This window comes from Ailuropoda melanoleuca, chromosome 1 (assembly GCF_002007445.2).
Source record: "Ailuropoda melanoleuca isolate Jingjing chromosome 1, ASM200744v2, whole genome shotgun sequence".
Taxonomy (NCBI): domain Eukaryota; kingdom Metazoa; phylum Chordata; class Mammalia; order Carnivora; family Ursidae; genus Ailuropoda; species Ailuropoda melanoleuca.
In genome coordinates, this window is record NC_048218.1 from 135,137,297 (window position 1) to 135,152,526 (window position 15,230).

The following is a 15,230-nucleotide window of genomic DNA, read 5'->3' on the forward strand; positions in this document are numbered from 1 at the left end:
GCCCTGAGCCGAAGGCAGGCGCTTAACCGCTGTGCCACCCAGGCGACTCTATTCTTACCTTTTAGTTTTTTTGTTTTTGCAACTCATCCAATTGTTCCTGCTTTATGAATGACTATGTATTCTGAGTACTAATATAAAGTTGTTTATACAGATACCTAATCAAGAACTCCCAAACTATTTTTTAATAAGTACAGGGTTACCCATTTTATTTTAGTAACAGTAAGAAACGGTTTCTAATGTCTTTAATACGGATTAAATTGAAGTTAGTTCTACTTTCTAGTGGACCTCCAATTTCAAATGAAATAACTATTAAAAATACATAGAACCATTATCTGAACAATACCCTGAGTCCTATATAATTACGTATTATTAGAATATATTTCTTAGACCACAAAACAGGAAATATATATATATATATATATATATATATATATATATATATATATCCCCCTCTCCCTNATCCATTCATTACTTGATGGACACTTGGTTGTTGCCATAGTTTGGCCACTATAGAGAATGCTGCTATAAACGTCGGGGGTACATGTATCCCTTTGAATTGGTATTTTTGTATTCTTTGGGTAAATACCTAATAGTGCTTATGCTGGATCATAGGGTAGTTCTATTTTTAACTTCTGGAGGCAACTCCATACTGTTTTCCAGAGTGGCTATACCAGTTTGCATCCCCACCAACAGTGAAAGAGGGTTCCCCTTTCTCTGTATCCCCACCAACACCTGTTGCTCCTTATGCTGTTCATTTTAACCATTCCGACAGGTGTGAGGTGATATCTCATTGTACTTTTGATTTATAATTTCCTAATGATCAGTTATTTTGAGCACATTTTCATGTGTCTGTTGGCCATCTGCGTGTCTTTATAATTAGGAATGTCTGACATCAAAATAACACAATAGCTAAATCGTGGAAGGAACCGAGAGGCCCTTCAACAGATGACTGGATTAAGAAGTTGTGGTCTATATATACAATGGAATATTATTCAGCTATCAAAAAGAACGATTTCTCAACATTTGCAGCAACATGGATGGCACTGGAGGAGATAACGCTAAGTGAAATAAGCCAAGCAGAGAAAGACAATTATCTTATGGTTTCTCTCATCTATGGAACATAAGAACTAGGAAGATCAGTAGGAGAAGAAAGGGATAAAGAAAGGGGGGGTAATCAGAAGGGGGAATGAAGCATGAGAGACGATGGACTCTGGGAAACAAACTGAGGGCTTCATAGGGGAGGGGGTGGGGAGATGGGATAGGCTGGTGATGGGTAGTAAGGAGGGCACATATTGCATGGTGCATTGGGTGTTATACGCAACTAATGAATCATTGAACTTTACATCAAAAACCAGGGATGTACTGTATGGTGACTAACATAATATAATAAAAAAATATTTTAAAAAATAACATTATTAAAACCTAAGTAATATTATCTACCGTTTTTCTGATTCCAACAGATTTGCATTCTATTTTCCTTAAAGCTTAAAAGGGTTTTCAATTAAAATTCTTTTTGAATTCTCTTATACACACAGTCTCTACGAGAAGACTGTAGGTATATGGACAAAAGATAGCCTCCCTCGTAAATTGTTATATCTTGCTATCATTTCATGTTAAAGCCTTAAACAGTCAGTGGCTTTGATACTGAATTAAAGTCTGAAAATCAACTGAATAAAAAAAAATTGTGTTTCCTTGAAAGAAAAATGGGTAGTTCCTCCTCCCTTTAAACAATGGTTTTAAGATATTAAGATATCTTGGAAATATATGCTTACGATCCCACATCCAGGGTTTTTCGTTTATAAAAAGATCTGTATTATCCTGGAGGGCAGAGATTGCTCTTACTCAGCTCTGTTTCTTATAACAGCTCTTGGTACCTAGAGAGTGCTTAATGCATGCAGAAAATGGAAGTTGCCTAGAGTAATATGTTCGTAGCTTGCTATTCACCATGCTATTATCGTTAATCTAGGAGGACTTAGAATAGAACTTTAGGGGAAAAGGAGAGAACAGCATTCTGTGTCAGTAACGGGGGTGAGTGATAAACTCAAGTCATGTACAGAGAAACAGAAATACTGTTAACTGAGATGAAAAGGGACTAGACTTGGGGAGACTACAAATACTCATTAAAAACAGAAATTAAGTACATTTTATTTTGTAAAAATAAACAGCTATTAAATCAGTTTAACCTCTGCCTAAAAGTGATCTCTTAATTTGCCATTAAAATGTAACTATTTTACCTTTATTATATTACATAATATCTTATTTGTTTTTGCTGATCATCATATATTAAGAAATAAAATGGCAATCAGAGTATTTTCAGGAATTATTATACATTTTACTAACATTTTGCAATGCTCTGAACTACGAAAAAATTCTTTAGTATGTATCACATCTAACTTACATTGCAAACGTCAGGGACAGACCTTGGATGGATAGGAGATTTTATGGTGTAGTTTTAGGGGGATTTCTATTTTGGTTTGTACATTATAAATTTTATTAGAGTGATAGATGGTGGAGGGATGGAGACAAAACCAAACAGGAAGTTATTATTTACCATTAGGAATTACTCTTTTCTCCCTTTATTTCTCCTTCCTTTTTCACTGTCTTTGCAGGCTCTATCCAGTGGACAGATTTGTTTTTTAAAAAATGGTTTTTTTCCTCTTTATAATTACCTATGTTTTCTCATCCTAGAACACATGCAGTAGTTTCAAGTAATCAATCACAATAGCAATTACTTACTCAGCTGCCTCAGTTGTATTAAACTATATTAGAAGAAGTTTCATTTTGCTATTATTACCAGAACATTCTTTACTAACATACTAGTAACATCTATTAATCACTATGATTTTTGCGAGGATGAAGAGTTTGGGAATTCATGAGTGGCTTACAGGCAGTATTGCCAAGTGGAGTTGCAGCATATTTTTACAAAATCAAAATGACAAAATTAATCAAAGTGATAATAAATTTTAGTAAAGATTCTGCAAATCTTCATAACATGACCACCTTCTTTGGTGCTGTCTTTGCTGTATCGCAACCAAATGACTTCTGCACTGCACAACATCAAAGCTGGACCTGTTAACAGTCTGCCATTGTTTTTCTATTTCATGCTACCATGTTCCTAGTTCCAGCCAGTCTTTTCAATTGCTTTCTACAAGTTGTTCTCACTCAGAAATTAATGAAGAAGGAAGGAAATAAAAAAATACTTTCAGCTTGGACAAAAGATGGAAAATTAGTTCACATTTTAAGATTCATTAACACAATTAACTCAAGGTCTCTCAAAAGCAATTTCACTATAATTTTCTTAATTGGGGCACTGAGTGGCTGATCAGAGTTGGCTATATTTACCTTGGTAACTATGAAGGAATGTGATTTTTCTCCTTTTATTTAGAGGACATCAACGGCAATGACATAACAGGAAGGCCAGTCATTAGTTTTCTTATGGCAAACAGAATTATCTCCCAACTTCAGTAATTTCTCTTCAATCAAACTATTTAATATGATTACTGCAAATACATGAAAGTAACTGATGAAAGGTGTCCTACACCTTGTCAGTTCAGCCTGGCCCCATAAGTCCAAATTCTATAATGTGAATTGGCAATATAACTACATTTCTTTCCCTTTAATTCACCCCAAAATGAGTAATGTTTTATGATAATCCATGTGTTATTGTTGCCTATCTTCAGAATTCATTTATTTTCATGTGACTTACAAGATTGCTTTCATCCTGCAAAACATTTGTACAATTTGTTCATTTATTCTTAAATGTGTTGAGAAAACATATTTGAGAAACACTGACTCTATGGATAAATAGCAATTAAATGGCAGTCATCAGTTTGATACCAGCCTTGGCATTATTTAACTTTCAGGATCAGAGATACTAAAGTTAACTAAATTATAAGTGGGTCATAAGATAATGTACAAACTGAAAACACTATTCTATACTGGTTGTAACTTAAATCCTATTATATGCTAAACAGAAGAGGCAGGTGGATCCCAAAGGGAAAGCTAAATCTGCTGTCACCTCTTTCCCATATATATTCATGTTAGGATTTTATAAATGTATAAGTGGGATATCTCTCTTTGAAAGTGAAACCCTGGTATCTTTTATATTAGCAATTAAACAAACAAAAGAGATTTATGTGAATTTAGACAAATTTATAAACATACTGAAGAGACACATTTTTGATGGGTCCCTTACATTGTCAGCTACATTAAATCCAAAAAGTTGTAATTTAGCAATCATCGAGCAAAATACTAAAACCTACATTTCTAATAAATAAAACATTTGTACTTACATTAATTTATAAATTATTATTACTAATGAATTGTGATTAGTTTTCAAGTGTGTAACTTTATTTTTGAATCTATATCTATATATATGTATAGTACCACATGGATAGTGGTATACAGCTTAACCTTCAGAATTTATGTGATGCTCCAAAAGTGCTCTAGGAAACTGAGAGAATGATGAGAGCAGGATGTGGGAGGTAGGGGTGGGAGGTGAACGGGCTTTGATCTTCTCTTGTCTAGTTTCTTTCTTTTTTTTTTTTTAAAGATTTTATTTATTTATTTGACAGAGATAGAGACAGCTAGCAAGAGAGGGGAACACAAGCAGGGGGAGTGGGAGAGGAAGAAGCAGGCTCATAGCAGAGGAGCCTGATGTGGGGCTCGATCCCAGAACGCCGGGATCACGCCCTGAGCCGAAGGCAGATGCTTAACCGCTGTGCCACCCAGGCGCCCCTCTTGTCTAGTTTCTTAAATCTAGTTTGTGTATATAGTGACACAAACAATTCTAACTTGAAAATATTCTTTTTTTAAGATTTTATTTATTTTAGAGGGTGAGGGAGAGAGAAGTGAGCAAGGGGGGGGGCAGAGGGGTGGGGAGGGAGAAAATCTCAAGCAGTCTCCACTCTGTGCATGGAGCTAGTTGCAGGGCTTGATCTTAGGATTCTGAGATCACGACCTGAGCCAAAACCAAGAGTTGGACACTTAACCAACTGGACCACCCAGGCGCCCCTTGAAAATGTTCTTTTGGGGGCACCTGGGTGGCTTAGTCGTTAAGCGTCTGCCTTCGGCTCAGGACGTGATCCCAGGGTCCTGGGATCGAGCCCCGCATCAGGCTCCCTGCTCTGCTGGGAGCCTGCTTCTTCCTCTCCCACTCCCCCTGCTTGTGTTCCCTCTCTCGCTGGCTGTCTCTCTCTCTGTCAAATAAATAAATAAAATCTTTTAAAAAAAAAGGAAAGAAAATATTCTTTTAAAGGGCATCTAAACATACTTAAATCCTCCTTATTAATATTATTGGGAAACCAGTTTAAAGACCTTTTTCTGGATAATATTTTGTAATCTATATTTAGTTGATATATAAAGTTTAGAGCACTTTAACGCCTTTTTGTCATGTGTAAGTAACTTAGTGTGATTAAGCTTAAAGAAACACTTGTGTTTTTTTTTTCATGGAAGCAAAGGAGTGGTAGATTGCTTTCATCACAATGTACAGACATCATTAGGTGAGAAATCCTGTATGTACAGACTCAGTCTAAGGAAAGGGCATATATTATTCTCTCTCCATCTCATCACTTTGTTGCCTTTCAGCCACTTTCATTGCTTTCCTAGAAACATACGGCTGCTCAGTTCAATGAGATTGTGCGCTCTACTACATTTTTAGCGACCTGACATATTTAGGTATCTTATTGTTCCATTCCTTAAAATTCTTACATAACATTATAAAGCCAGCTAACATCAACTGAATTGTTTTGTCTGTTTTTGATAACGGTAGTCACTTTTGAAAATGCTTTACATGAATTTACTCATACATAATCTTCATAACAACTGAAGAGAGAGGAAATATTATTTACATTAGGAAAAGGGGAACATGAAGCACAGAAATCTCCTATCAGCTATCTACAGTTGTCAGCTTGTGCCCAACTCAAGCAGCGGGCCCCACAAACTCCACGCTTTTAGCCACCATCCCAAGGGGTTTGGACGATGTCCACACATGAAAAAATTTAAAGCTAAATGGTGACAGAGCAGGATAAATGATTTTCCTAGAGTCATCAAAGCAGTCAATGTCTTCTTAATTATATTGAAAAACCTTAATAAAGAATTAACCTAATGGTTTCTTTATATAAGTGACGACTACTTTATTTAAGTGATGACTACTGTACTTATTAGAGCTAAGTTAACACTTGGAAAAACTTGGTTTATCATTTCATTATCTCTTCTGCTAATTTCATTAAGCTTAATTTGACTAAAACTTTATTTGCTATTTTAATACTAAAGCTAAATATTTTATATATTCTTGATGTACTAAGTGCCCATGACAACAATCAATTAAAACAAAACAGTCTGAGAACAGATTTAAAAAGGCAAACACCACCTTCAGACAGGTTCACTGTATTAATCTGCCCAACATGCCGTATGTACTTTGTTTGAAGCCTGCAACAACCACAGCGGCAACCACAGCTGTCATGAGCAGTACCATATTATCAGACACTGTTCTTATTAACTTATATGGACTGTCTCATGCATCCTCAGAAAAACAGTATACTAGTATTAATCATGTTTTATAATCATAAAAGGGTGATGAAAATAAGTAAATTGCCTCCAATGTCATGTAGGTAGTGGATAGAAGGACCCAGAATACAAACTCAAGCAATGTGACTCCAGAACCTGCAAAGAAGATTCATTCAAGAATTTCTTACTTGGTATTTCCTAGAATGTAAGGGAAAGTGGTAGGCCCCATGATAAATATGAGCAAGCACCTATGTGCTCTTGAGATTCAAAGGTGGAAAGATTAAAATCGATCGGTAGAGTGGAATGGTTAAATGAAAAAGATAGTAAATTTGAGGACAACCAACTATTTGATTTGAGTGTGTTGTTAGTGTTTAATATTGGAGAAGTCATTTAGGATTAGATGATAAAGGACTTGATAGGCAACAAAATGTGGATTCAAGTCACTTGTAAACTGAGAGACATAAACGATTTCTGAATGGGGAAGTGCTGTGATAGCCATCAGAGCTGTTATTGGGGAGACATCTGACAACGGTATCTAAAAAGAAAGAGTATACATGGCTTATTGTGTTAGGTAATCTACAAAATAAAGTTTAAACAATAATTTATTAACTGAAACAAATTTTAATCATCAAAAACTGCATGTAGAATTTCTTTTTGTCCTAAGCTTGCAGACTTCATTTCCTGGCATGATTATCTTATTTGATACTTACAAAAATAAACAGCATAATACATATTCTCAGGAGTCAACATTTCTCCTTAATTCAAAATTAATTTTATGGGGCATGTGAAGATTATACCTCAGAAAATAGGGTATATAAATGAACAGACATTTTATCTACACGGAAAGTCAGGTTACTTTGTAACTTTTTCCCATTTTGATATTATCATATTAGCTTTTGAGACATTAGAATTAAATAAAACCTTTCAGCCTGAAAGCTTCTGAAATCTACCACCATGGAAGTATTTGTGTCAAGCGGACATTTAATAATATTGCAAACTTATTCTCCCCCCTCGGAGTGATTAGAAAATAAGAAGTGTTTTGTTTTGTTGTTGTTGTTGTTTTCCAAAACTATCCATGCCATTAAAATTCAATGGCATTGCTTGCCATCATTCAGCTTTATCTGGCTAAAATCCTTTAATTCCCCAGCCCCTGCTGTTGAGGAGCTCTAGGCTCATCACACTTAACCTCTGCCTAGGCTTCTCAGAAAAGAATTTGTTTCAGTCCATTCATAGTTTCAATAGTTGAGCAAGCCACACGCAACTGCACACTGGTCTTTTACCCTGAGCACACTAATCTGATTGTTTTTCCACTCTACAAACTCTGGGTCAACAATCAAGCTGCCGCCAGAAACTAATTAATTTGCAAACAGGCTTCTGTTTTCACAGAAGGAAAGCTTTTGAGAGCCATGTCAGAGAGGCCGGTCACACCATGGTTACACGCATTGTCATGGCATCCACTTCTTTGGGTAAATCTCTTGCTTGATGTCACTGCACACATGAACCCAGATTACCCAGTCAGCAGTAAATCCCTATTGAGGCCCAGCGAGCTCTGAATGTAGTGAGTCTAGAAAAGGAAATTGGTATAGACAGGCTATTCATTAAACTGGTGGTAAGACTAGAGAGAAAAATGTTAAAAACCAGAAGAAATATGGAGCTGGCTTTAATTTAAAGAATTTTCCAAGATATTGTCTCATCTTTCTATATTTTGGACTTTAATTTAAAAAGTGGGATTCCCTTAAATGAATGTAATAATTCCCTTAAATGTTACTTTTTTCCTCTCGCCATTCATTGATAAATTCTGAAATTGGTGGTTCAAAGTTTGTGGCTAATATGCCACACTGGAGAGTTGTACTTTATAGCTCATCACCGAAGAAAGTTAAAATGGCATATCCTAACAATTATATTCAGGGACGCTGTCTCAGAGGCCCGAAAAAAACTAAAATCACCTTCCAAGCATTGCCACTAATGAGTTAATTTTTACTCCAAGTTTTATTCATTTTTCTTCATCAGTGCAATGTAATTTCAAACAAAATCAGTTAAAGTGATTGTGTTCTTTAGACAAAATGTTACACAGAAAATAGGTCCTCAGAAAAAGAGACCAAATAAAGTTACATTTTGGTAACTTTGTGCTCCTTACGAAAGAAAAAGCATATTTAGTGAGTTTATTAAATTTATCATTATTTGGAGAGTAGAATAATTTCATGCTGTGTATTTTTTTTTAAAGATTATACTTCTGGGGATATGCATTATTTATCAGTATGAAAATTTTTCTGGGCAATAGATTCATGAGGAAAAAAACCTCAGATAACTATTCAGTTGTGTTTAGGTACGGATTGTTTTGAACTATTACATATCTATGGTTCAGGATAATTTCAGGAAAAATAACCAAAAATATTATCATTTTTATTTGTGGCTCTACATTGATGCCTCAGGATGTTTAATGAATACAGGGTATAATTCATAGGAGATGTAATTCAAAAGTTAAAAAAAGATGGTATTCCTGTTGCTTTTTCATAGGCTATGAAAACCAAGAGGGCATTGATGGTTGCTGTGGTTTTAACTGAATGGTCACTCAACTTCTGTGATACTCACCTGTTCCTATAACCATAAAATAAGGCATCCAGAGGGCTTTTTCTCCCAATGTTGGCAAAATAATATCAATATACTTAAGCCAGAGAAATAATTCAGACTGGCATCATTAAGAAGTCTGACATTATGCAAAGCTAGATAATTCATTTTACTTTTAAAAATTTCCAATTGGATACTCTGACAGTTTATGCCTTTGATGATGGCACTATTAAAATAGAGCATCAAAAGAGTTGTACAAGTGATTTCAGATTATGTACTATGTAATATTAATTTGTGCTCTCATAGATTATTTGCGGTCACACTAGTTGGTTCTATTTTCATAAAAATGTCTCGTGGAGAAACTTGAGTCTTTACAGAACATGAAATATCCTAGTACATGACCGCAGAGGAAGCTATGCTGATTCCAATGAGGGCAGGCCATCCTGGTATGAGTGTTACAAGTGAGAGGAAGTGGAATGATGACTTGCATACCATTTCAATTACAGAAAAAAGCAAGTGGGTTGGTCTATCCACAGGCACGATCCTTTTAGGACATTCCACTAAAAGAAAACAGGTCTTCCTGAAATGAGTGGGAAAGCCTCACACTTTGGGCACTGTAATTAGGTGTGTTTGTGTTCACTGGGCCTTGGCTCTCTCAAGGATCCATGTGGTTTCATATATTAAACCTGACTCTGACTGCCCTTTCACCCTGACTCAAATATAATCACTCACAGAATGAGTCTGACAAAGCTTCCTAAGCATGCTCCACCCAATGGAAGTGGGATAAAGGGTACAGTGAAAATTCACAATTATTAAGTGCTTACTATACGCCAATCATTAACTTAGTACTTTTTACATGTTATTATGTGGTCAGTTTTCCACAACTATAAGAGGTAAGTAGTATTATAATCCCATTAAAAGTAAAGTCAAGGTGAAGATTTGTCTTACTCTAAAGACTATAGTCTTCCCTCCATATCACATTGCATCCCAGCATTAGTCCAAGACATAAACAATATTGGAAATAGCATCCATCAAAAAGAAAAATAAATGTAGGTTAACCATCCATCTGCTCTAATGAATGGCTAACATGTATAAGAACTAAGTAGCAGTATTTACGTACTAAATAGTAAGAAATCATTAATTATAACAGAAGCATAAACTTAAATTTGTTTCCTCACTATGAATATAGAGAGTTCAACTGCACCTAATTTTCACACTGTTAGTAAATTGAAACTGGAAGTGAAGTTTAAATGAAGTTAGAATGAGACAATATTGAGAGAATTTATAATGCACAAGAAAAACAGTGCATTTGGGCATATCATGTCAAACACATACAACTACATTTTCTGAAAACCAAAGTCGTTCTAATACCTAGTAACCTTAAATGAGGGCTAATGTAAAAAATTATTTTTTAAAAAGCAGTTATGTAAAAGCCAGTAGATTCCATCTCTTTTCTGTTTCCTCATCTAAAATTGTTACTCATTCCTAATTTTTCCTTTTAAAACATAACTAAATTTAAACCTTGACTGACACTATTATAAAAACATAAATTTTAATGATTATGAAAATAGTGAAATTCTCTTAAAAATATCAAGTAATTTTAAGATCTAATTCTAGGCAAATTTTTTTTGTGTTTTTTTTTTAACAGGAACAAAAATTAAAAGTCATCCAAAATAGGCCAACTGATTTGTCCAAAATAACTGAACAGGTCTGAACTGATTTGAGAAAAGTAAGTCCTGTGCCAAAATTAATTTTAATAGCCCCGAAGACCTTTCAAAGAGTACCTTGCAAGTATTTATTACCTCTGGCAGCACAAATGATTGTGTAGTCTACGCTGATGCCTCAAACTCATTTATTTTATGCATGAATATGTAAACATTATGTTTCCAATTTTATTCTGGAATGGCATTTAATTTCAGGAGGCTTGTGATTCACACAGTCCCTTGGTTCTATCTCAAATGTGTCTGCGTCCTCCATCTTGCAGCAGTTCTGGTTTCTGCTCCCTGTCAAATGTAACCTTTGTGCTAATTTGGTAAAATCAGTTCTCACGTTTAGTGCTGAGAGACTGATAACTGAATTCTCAAATGAACTACACATTTGGAAGATGAAGTACAGAGCTGTGGACAATGACTGCTTTCCCACAGTGTAAATTCTTCAGACTCAGCTGTCAACATGTAAGTGTGCAACACAAAAGCAGCTTTAACTTGATGACTTTTTTCCTCCAAGGCCATAAAAATGAAATGGATACTATACGCTCCTTTATGTTATTCCATCTTCTTGAATTTTCTTTCGCATGGACAGTGAAAGCCTGTATGCCCTTTAGAGTTCTTAGTAGATCAAAGTCTCCTTCTTGCTCAATAAAAAAACAAACATTTTTCCCTCCTACATAAATATTTCAGTTTGAGAATAGACCAAAGAGCAATGTTGAAAGAGTTTTTCCCCCCACTATTTTGACTCCATATAAAGTTTAATAATTGACAGTGTATATTCTAAAATTGTTCTCTGGGATTTTGTTGGAGTTTGGCTCTTTTATAGTTTTTGCACACATGGTGTTATGGTGATCTCAGCATCTTTTCTTTTCCTTGGTGAGGCCTCTCATTTTTCATATGGTCACCCACTATTCCTTCTGAACCCCTCTGCATGGATATTTGATTCTATGTCCAGAGCCTTTTGATTACCAATGTTTGTACTCAATTATGAATGATCTTAGGCATCATCTGCATTTAAGATACAAACAATGGGAAGTAAGGTCAAGCTTACTGGAAACTTGGCAGAGCAAAAAATGAGAGAAGCTAAGAGAAATGGCACTTTAAAGAGAAAGGGCTATGTAATAGTGAGAAATATTGCAAGAGATAATGTCCAAATGGACAGACTGATTAAAAAACAGGGTATAGAAGTTATTAGTGGCCTTTGGAGAAGCAGCTCCTTGGGCTCAAATTCAGGTTTAAAGTGGCTAAAGGTGGTGAAAATGTTAAGGAAACAAGATCCTAACCAGGCTATGGATTTAGATGCACAGGGACTTTATATCATACCAGGATTAAAGGGAGAATTTGGATAGAGTAGATGAGTAAGTTTTCAGGTCAGGGGAAGAAATCAGGGAAGGAGAGAGAAAGACAGCAAAAGAAATGTACACTGGGTAAATTTATGAAAAAAACATCAGTACAATTAAGAGCAAAGGCAGCATGGTCAAACATGGAAGGTAAGAGGCACACCATTCATATAATACATAAAAAATAATAGGATGATCAGAAATGTTGCAGGAGGGCAGAGATGCTGACTGAGGTAATTTGAGGTATGTTTTATGTTTTGAATAGTCACTTTAAAGTGTGAGATATATCAGAACAAAAATTATCATAGACAACTCATGGTTTCCCAAAGTTTCAGTGAAATTCACAGCAGAAGTGTGATTTCTCTCTAACAAACCAATGAAAGAGAGAGGTGATAAAAGGAAGAATTTTGGGTACCTCAAAAGGGCAGGAAAAACAGGTGTGTTAGAAGTTCAAAGAATGAGATATTCAAATATCTTACTGAGAACACAGATGAACTAAAACCCATGAACTTGATCCTTACTAATGAGGCAGATGAAACCAAGAAAAAGTTCATGGATGGGAGATTAGCGTCTGGACAGCTTTATTTTTTAAGACTGGAGACAGATATACATGGAGATAGTTATTTAATAATAAAAAAAACATGATAATACTGTGGGGGCCATTATAAAAATCTGTGATAAACGCGTAAGTGAATAACAAAAAAAAATCAAATTCTACATAGAAGAATAGATTAGGATTATTTGGTTCAAAATCTCAATGAAAATGTTATTTATTTATTTTAGGTGTGTACATTTTGAACATTTTCTCCTCTATTAAATTTATTTATTTATATATACTGAGAAAGACAGTAGAAAAAAAATCTAAAAAACTTGATTAAGTTGAAGCCAGTGCCTGAAGTTCAAGAAACTGGGTTCTTGTTCTAAACCTTCCACTACTGGGGTAGAGACAATCTTAGAAAAAATATTAGTCTTAATTTTCTCACCTACACAAACTGAGAGAAGATAAAAAGAAAATCAAATGAAATAATATAAAAATCCTCTGAAATTTTAAAAACACTTTCAATGTAACGTTATTAGCACTATAATTTTTTAAACATTCAAGAACATGTATGATGCTCTCAGGGCAATGGAGAGATGTGGAGGAAAAAAATACTACATCACGAGATTTGTTGTGGTATCCTTGTAAGACAAGACTGGTAAGTCATCTTATCTTTTTCCATTGCCTCCCTTCCGCAGCTCCAGCCCAGATCTCTTTCTTTCCATAGTTAACTACTGAGAAACTTCAATTTTGGCACGAAGCAAATATTTTCCTGAATTTTTAATCTCACTTTTCTCTTCTTCCCCTATTTTCTCACACCCACAGTCATGAAGTCACCACCGTGAGTTTAACTGCACACTAAATCTCAAGTCACAAGGAAAGCTGTCCACTGACAAGTACAGTTACATGTGTTACGTAACATGCCTGGGCTCTGGCCCCCGCCACCTACCATTGAGCCACCTGGAATCATGCTGCTCTGTCCTAATTGGGTGGTGGTGCCCGAGAGTTCTGAAGATGGCAAAATCTCTCCCCATAAAATCGGCAGCAGTCCCAGAGTATAATTCTCCATCTGTGTTGTGACAAAATAAAACCACATATACATCCTTTAATTCAATTAAGGAAAGAAAAACAAGCGAAACACACAAAATAAAAGTTTCATGTAAAGACACTGCTACAAAGAAAAGAGAAACATTCTCTGCATCATTAGGCAGTTACTTATTCTTATCCTGTCTTTGTTGAAAGGAGTATTTTAGTAAATGGTCACTCACTAAGTATATGACAACTCATTAAGTAGGAACCACGAAAAATGGAGAAAATATGGTTCAGGGGACATTACTAAAACATAACATTTATTCCTTTCTACTATGATGTGAGACAAAAGAAAAAATGCATACTATATTCATCACATTTTTATATGTGTAAAGCTATTGCACTTCTAAAATCCTTATTTTATAGGGTAAGATGTCACTGTAAAATATCGTTTATATTTTTTATTTTAATAGAAGTTAAAATTTCAATACATTTCTTTTTTGTTGTACCCGAATAAGATTTTGCAATACTTTAGAAAGGACCAGTACTTTCCTCCCCAAAATTGTTTTCTTGCTTTTTGTTTTGAATATATCAAGTGGGAGAAGTGTTCTAATTAAGTATAAGTTATCACATAGTCTATAAACAAGTCTATCACATAGTCTCAGATATAAAAGAAATATGTTTGTTGCCTGGCTGGCTCAGTCAAAAGAGCATATGACTCTTGATTTCAGGTTCGTGAGTTCAAGCTCCATGTTGGGTGTAGAGATTTTACTTAAATAAATACAATTTAAAAAGAAATTTTAAAAAGAAAAAGCAAAGTCTGAAGAGGAGGAAGTTTTGATAAATACAGGTCATAATCATCACAGTTCAAGATTCTATTGTGCTTTTTGACTCATTTCTACTTAAATTGAATTAACTCTAGGTCAGAGTTTAATAATGGAGGAATCACAGTGACAAGGTTCAAATAAAAAGGGAGAAGGGAGGAGAAAAAGAAGCTAATATTTACTGAATACCATTCTGTGTTTGCTGGGCAGCTAGGCAGTGGCTTGACACTTTCAAATTACCTCATTTAGTTCTGTCAACAATCCCGTGATGTAAATGTTATCCCTATTTTACAGTTCAAGAAACCCAAGGTTGCTCAGCTAATAACTAGGAAAGTAAGGGTGAAAGTTCAAACTCAGGCCTGTTTACTCCCTGTCCTCTTACACTAAACCATACCAGCTTTTAATAAACTAAAGGTTGTAAAAATTATATTTTCTTTCCTTTAACAGAAAGTACCTCCTATCATTTCATCCAGGAAACACATTACTATTGCCTGCTTACTTGTGGTGAATTATCAGCAAAACGAAACAAAAAAATATATAAAATTTTCTCTAAATAATCTGCCATAATGATGGTAAACTTAATATTATCTTGTTGATCATTTGGATAAGTTAATGCTTCTGCATTCACTATTTGAGAAATAATCAGAAAATGAAATAGGAGTAAATTTTAACTTAAACATTTGTATAACACTATCATTTCCAAAGGATTGTCATA

At 34.9% G+C, this 15,230-nt stretch overlaps 1 protein-coding gene across 3 annotated transcripts in view; it reads right to left on the reverse strand.

Annotated features, from left to right (window-relative positions):
• Nucleotides 1-15,230, reverse strand: part of SEMA3A (semaphorin 3A) — a 455,650-nt gene that overhangs the window by 70,104 nt on the left and 370,316 nt on the right. For all 3 annotated transcript variants that reach the window (XM_034667173.1, XM_034667177.1, XM_034667180.1), the window contains one exon: nucleotides 13,612-13,731. In XM_034667173.1, coding sequence (XP_034523064.1) covers nucleotides 13,612-13,731 — 120 coding nt within the window. The remainder of the gene's footprint in view (nucleotides 1-13,611; nucleotides 13,732-15,230) is intronic.